Source organism: Orycteropus afer, unplaced genomic scaffold (genome assembly GCF_000298275.1).
Source record: "Orycteropus afer afer isolate SDZICR_OR568_19922 unplaced genomic scaffold, OryAfe1.0 scaffold00689, whole genome shotgun sequence".
Classification (NCBI taxonomy): Eukaryota; Metazoa; Chordata; class Mammalia; order Tubulidentata; family Orycteropodidae; genus Orycteropus; species Orycteropus afer.
Window position 1 is genome coordinate 561235 of NW_006922276.1, and position 6767 is coordinate 568001.

Below are 6767 nucleotides of genomic sequence, written 5' to 3' on the forward strand. Positions count from 1 at the left end.
GCCCCTAGAGGACAGAGTGGAACTGCCCCACGGAGCTTCCAAGGCTGTCAATCATTACTGAAGCTGACTGCCCATCTTTCTACTGCAGAGCGCCTGGTGAGTTGGAGGCGCCCACATTTTGGTTGGCAGCAGAGTGCTTTAACCACTGTGCCAGCAAAGCGCCTTTGTGAGAGACAGACTCCATTTACTGAGGACCTGCTCTGTATGGCTGAACCTTGCAAAGAAGAGGTGGTATAGGTAACAGCCAGATCCTTTGGGGAGGGAGAAATCCAGGTGAGGCTGAGGCCGTGGTTAGACCTGAAAGGACTGCTGCTAGCCCCGTGTGACCTTTCAAATTTAAACTGATTTAAATGAAGAACCCCCAGGGGATGCAGAAGGAGCTCTGGTGGGGTAGGGTGTAAGGCATCCGGCTGCTAACCAGAAGGTCGGTGGTTCAAACCCACCAGCTGCTCCATGGGAGGAAAATGAGGCAATGTGCTTCCATGAAGAGTGACAGCCTTGGAAACTCAATGGGAGGCGCTAGGAGTCAGAATCGCCTCCGTGGCAGTGGGTTTGGTGTCTTGGTTTGCGATGGCACGAACAAGTAAGCGCTCCTTTGCTAGCAGAAAGGTTGGAGGCTGGAACCCACTCAGAGGTGTGTGGGAAGAAAGGGCTGGGAATGTACTTCGGAAAGGCGCAGCCCGGGAAATGGTCTCCGGCAGTTACTCTGCACACGTGGGGTGGCTGCGAGTCCGCGGACAGCAACTTACAACGAGCCCTGTGTGGCCTTTGACGTTTAAATGGATTCAGTTCGAATTAAGTCAGTTCCTCAGTTGTGGGCACACGGAGGGCTCATCGTGCTAGTCTTGGTTTCTGTTTGGAATGTTCTACAATAACATTTTTGAAATTTAACAACAATCGGCTCCTCGGTGGTGCCAGCCGTATTTGAAGTGCTCAGTTGCCACACGTGGGCAGCGGCTACCATCGTGGCCTGAGCAGACAGACACGACTTCCCTTTCCCTGAGGTTCTACCGGACAGAGTAGCTTCAGAGAATTATTTCAGTTTCGTCTCTGCCTGTGCCACTTCCTGGGAAAAAAAATAAGTCAACCATTTCTGGACTTGTGTTTTCTCATCTGGAAGATTAAGGTCAAGCTTTGTCCTGTAGGGTTGGGGCGAGATGGGGGATCTTATCAGTGAGACGACCAGCGCTGGCCTTAGCGGGTGACAGTCACATCTGTGGAATGTGTCACTACCCACAGAGACAGGCTGGGCTTTGCCAAAAGTTACACAGTGGCTGTCAAAGCTGGAGGCAGGAGGGGGAGAGTCAGGGACAGAGCTCTGGAAGCCAGGACCCCCTCAATCCGCTGCCATGACCCCCAAAGATGGGGCTTCACAGCAGAGAGGAGCTGAGCCTGTCCTGGGACAAAGCAGAGGAGGGGACCCCTCTAGTATTGTCTGCAATCACCATCCATCCAAGCCCCTCTGGGTCACCCCCGTATCACCAACCTGATTGTTGTTAAATTTCCAAACTCCTCTGTGTCACCCACATATCACCCTCTCATCCAAGCCCCTCTGGGTCACCCCCATATCACCAACCTGATTGTTGTTAAATTTCCAAACTCCTCTGGGTCACCCCCATATCACCCTCTCATCCAAACCCCACCAGTGTTACCGCCTACCCACTCCCCCACAAGCCTCACCTTTCTTTGTGGTTCTCTGGAAGATGCGTGCGTTCTGGCCCGTGGTGAAGAATTTAAAGTAGGTACAGTTTGCTTCTGTGGGAGCAGGAGAGAAAGAAGGGAGGTGATGGATGACACGGGCCCCTGTGCATGGTGGGCCCTGGGTAGCACAAACAGCATGCGGATGACTATCAACAAAAGGTGGGTGGTTCAGACCCACCCAGCGGTGCCAGGGCAGGAAGGTCTGGTGACCTGACTCCCCGAAGATCGCAGCCAAGAAATCCCAGCAGTACAGTTCTCCTCTAACATGTGGGGTCTGCATGAACGTCAATCAGCTGACAGCAGTGGGCTTAGCTTCTTGGTTTCTGCAAGCTCAAAGACTGATCACTTAACACAGCCCACCAAAACCCAACCAAACTCACTTCCATAAGGCTGTAAGTCTTCATAGAAATAGACTGCTTCATCTTTCTTCTACAAAGCACCCAGGAGGTTTGAACTGCTGACCTAATGGTTAGCAGCTGAATGCCTTAACCACTACACCGCTAGAGCTCCTTCAACACGGTGTTGTTGTTATGTGCCGTCGAGTCGGTCCCCACTCATATCAATCCCTCCTTGGGTTTCTGAGGCAGTATCACTATGGAATAGATTTCCCAACCTTCCTTCTGAGGAGTGGCTGGTGGGTTTGAACCGCCAGCCTTCTGGTCAGCAGTCAAGTGCCTTAGGCACTATGCCACCAGAGCTCCTTCCTTCAACATAGCAGTCTAAAATATGGCACGAGTATCCCTGGTATGCAGAGGAGAAGAGTGATGCTTGGAGATATAAAGGCCACTTGCCATGCAATACCCAGGGCCCCTGGTGGTGAAACGGTTAAGCACTTGATGACTTGTCAGAAGATTGGTTTGAATCATCCCAGAGCAGCTGCAGAAGACAGGATTGATCTGCTTCCAAAAGGTCATGGCCTGGAAAGCCCTCTGGGGCACAGTTCTGGTCTGGTCCCCACGGGATTGCCAGGAGTTAGGGTCAACTCGATGGCAACTACCAACGGTGACATCCAGGCACCGAGATTCCAGCCCAGAGCTTCAAGGTCCACATCTGTGGCCAGGAAAGGGCCATTGGTCCTCCCTACAAGACGACAGTAATCTCTTTCCTCACCCCTTCATACAGCGTGAGGGTCAAGTGGACTTAGAAATGGCTACTCCCACCCAAGGCACAACAGTTGGTCTCTATGTGTCTGAACAACAGAGGAAGAAAGCCAGTCAGGAACAGGAAGAGGGAATGGAATGTGTGGCTAATTGCCTCCGCGAACAGCTGCTTCCTTTGCCATGAGACCAGAACTAGAGGATGCCAAGCTTCCATTACTGAAAGTTCTATAGAGGAGTCTTGATCAAAAGGGGGGAAATGTAGCAGAATTCCAAATTCTCATGGAATCCAGACTTTCTGGGGCTATGGAGCCTGGATTACTCCCCAAAACAATTGCCCTGAGATAATCTTTAAACCTTAAAACTCTAACTTGAAACTATGCCCTGAAGTCTTCTTAAAATCAAACAACAGTTCAGCATAACTAGTACAGAATGTCTGCCTTGACCATTGCTTTCTTTTAAGCTCTGTATTGAATCAAGTAGACAACAGCAACTGGAGAAATGGGATAGGAAGCTGAGCGGGTAATGGGTTCATGTCTCTAAGTTGAAAGCAAGGGTGAGGGTGAGGATGGTAGTACATCTAGAAGAATGTGATCCATGTCGCCGAATGGTACATGTGAGATTGTTGACTTAGTGGCTGTTTTGCTGTGTATATTCTCAACAACAAAATAAAATAAATTATATTTTTTTAAAAAAAGAAATGAATACTTGCTTTATTCAACCAAAGACACCAAGACTCAGGTAACAGAAGGCTAGCAGACTCAGAAAAGAGATTTCCTAAATCTAAAATCAATAAAGGATTCATGACTAGGCTACACAAGGGTTCCCTGCAGGTCGGCCACAAAACATAGACCACCCAGTTGAAAAATGGGCAGAGGACGTGAATAGTCAATTTATAGAAGAGGAAGCCTGAATGATTTGCAAGTACATTGAAGAGATGCTACTGCTCCTCAGGGACCAGAGAAAAGCAGCTTGCACCAGCAGGGAGCTAGCACTTCTGATCAATTAGACTGGCAAATATTCCAAACAGAGTATCAAGCACTGGTGGAAGGAGTGGAAACAGGTGTGCCGGTACTGGTTTTCCAAAAGCACTCTGACACACCTCACGGAATGATGTTCACATCCCGTAACCCAACTGCTCTGGTTCCTAGGGCTGCTCTGACAGGAACAGACCACCAATGGGATGCTTGAAAAAACAGGAGTTTATTCTCTTACAATTTTGGAGGCTTTAAGTCCAAGTTCAAAGTGTCAGGCTCTAGGGGCTGGGTGAAAGCCCCTCAATCTTGGGCTTCAGCTCAGCCTCCTGCTCCCAGCCCACCAGAGCTTTTCTTCACTCAGGCAGCTGCTGGCTGCTGAGGCTGACAAGCCCAAGGTTGACAAGTAAAAAGGCAGAGTCCCGATGTTACCAAACCACACGGCAGGCCATTAATTCAAGTCCATTGTAAGTCCCAAGGTCAGCAGAGCACAGCAGGCTGCTACATGCAGGGTTCAAGCATGCCAGCAGCTAGGAACTGTTCCCCAAGGCTCCTCCTTCTATACAGGAAGCAGACCACATCCCTAAGGCAGCTACTCAGCTGCTCACAGTAGATTCCACCATGGAGTTGATGACCAGTCTCATCATGGGGAATACCACATCCAGCTGCCCAGCCACTCAACCAGGCCTCGCCAAGTTGACACATAACCTTAACTACCACACCAACAATGTCACATCTGGGTATACATTGAAGGAAAAAAAAAAAACATGCAGAAACATAATGAATGTTCATTGCAGCACTGTTTATAGCAACAGGGAGTTGGACACGGCCTGTGGGTCCATCACTAGGGGAAGAGACAAAGAAATGTGATGATGACTTCCTATGGAACTCTGTGCTTCACACAGAAGCCGTGAACTAAAAGAACATAGCAACAGGGAGAAATCTGAAAAACACAGTGACGAGAGCAAGAGTTCAACTCGGAGACAGTCTTTAAACCTTAAACCAATACTATCCCCTCAAGCCTTCTTCAAACCAACCAACCTTTTAGCTTAATTCATAAGCAATGTCTGCCTTGAACATCCTGATCTTTTAAATAACTGTCTCTATGCCATCAAATTGAAAACAGCAACTTGAAAGGTTAGACAGGAAAACTTAGGGGTCGTGAGTTCACATGGACAGTGGAGAAATAATTTGAAAAAGGATTATGACATTGGTGGTATGACTTGAAGAACGTGGTCCATGACAATGAATGGGACATACAGAGATTGTTGAAGTGGCATATGTTTTGCTGTGTATATTATCATCAAAATAAAATAAATTATTTCAAAAATTGAAAAACAGGACAAAATCTACAGTACAATGTTACGGATTGATCTGTTGTTAGGTGCTGTCAAGTGGGTTTTGACTCTCTGCAACCCCGTGTAAAACGGAACAGAACACAGCCCAGTCCCGGCACCACCCTCCCAGTCCTTGCTGGGCTCAAGCCCGTTGTCTCAGCCCCTGTGTCAATCCATCCATTGAGGGTCTTCCCTTTTTCACTGACCCTCTGCTTTACCTAGCATGATACCCTTCTCCGGAGAGTGGTCCCTTCTTACAACATGACAAAAGTATGAGAGAAAAGTCTGGCCATTCTCGCTGCTAAGGAGCATTCCAATCATACTTCCTCCAAGACGGATTTGTCATTCTTCTCCAGCACCACAATTCAAATTAATCTACTCTTCTTTGGTCTTCCTTATTCGTTGTCCAGCTTTCACATGCATATGAGACTTCAGAAAAGACCACAGCTTGGGTCAGACCTACCTGAGTTTTCAAAATGACACCCTTGTTCTTCAGCACTTTAAAGCAGTCTTGCAGCAGACGTTTCCAGTCCAACACGATGTCTGATTTCTTGACTGCTGCTTCCATGGCATTGATTGTGGATCCAAGTGAAATGAAAACCGTAACAATTTCAATCTTTTCTCCATTTATCATGATGTTGTTTAGTGGTCCAGTTGTGACAATTTTTGTTTTCTTTATGTTGAGGTGTAATCCACACCGAAGGCTGTAGCCTCTCACCTTCATCATGTCCCTCAAAATATGTGTTGGAATCCTAACCCTATACCTGTGGACCACCATGTGTCTGTCAGTTTGTCATACTGTGGTGGTGTGTGTTTCTGTGAGGCTTGAGGCTATGCCACCAATATTTCAAATACCACTAGGGTCACCCATGGTGGACAGATGCCTTGAAGACTAAGGTGCCCCTAACCCAAGCCATGGTATTTTCAATCACTCATATGCATATGAGAACTGGACAATGAATAAGGAAGACCGAAGAAGCGTTGATGCTTTTGAGTTATGGTGTTGGAGAAGAATGCTAGGAGTACCATGGTCTGCTAAAAGGACTAACACATCTGTCCTGGAAGAAGTGCAGCTGGAATTCTCCTTGGAAGTGAGAATGGCCAGACTTTGACCTACTTTGGTCATGTTGTCAGAAGGCACCATTCCCTGGAGAAGGATGTCATGCTTGGTAAAGTTCAGGATACACAAAAAGGGGAAGACCCTCAATGAGATGGACCGACACAGTGGCTGCAACAATGGGCTCAGGTACAGCAGGGATCACGAGGCTGAAACAGGCCTGGGCAGGGTTTCGTTCTGCTGTACATGGGTCGCCATGAGTCAGAGCTGACTTGACAGCACCTAACATCAACACACCTGTGGATGTGATCCCACTGGGGAATGGAGGTTCTCTTTGTTATGTTAATGGGGACATGCCGTGTTGCTGTTATGTGCCATGGAGTTGACTCCAACTTGCAGGGGTCCCTGAGTGAGAGGAGAACTGCCCCATAGGGTTTTCTTGACTATAATCTTCATGAAGGAGGTTGTCAGGTCTTTCACCTTGGGGCCTTTGGTTGGTTTGAGCTGCCCATTTCTAGATAACAGCCGAGCACATAACCACGGCACTAGCAGGGTTCCGGTGTCAGTGTGTTGTGGTTGTTGTTATGTGCCGTCGAGTTGG

General features: G+C 48.1%; 1 protein-coding gene across 1 annotated transcript in view; it reads right to left on the reverse strand.

Annotated features, from left to right (window-relative positions):
* The window catches only part of CACNG6 (calcium voltage-gated channel auxiliary subunit gamma 6), a 24126-nt gene that overhangs the window by 2018 nt on the left and 15341 nt on the right, over positions 1-6767 (reverse strand). The window contains exon 2 of the mRNA XM_007956956.1: positions 1681-1755. Coding sequence (XP_007955147.1) covers positions 1681-1755 — 75 coding nt within the window. The remainder of the gene's footprint in view (positions 1-1680; positions 1756-6767) is intronic.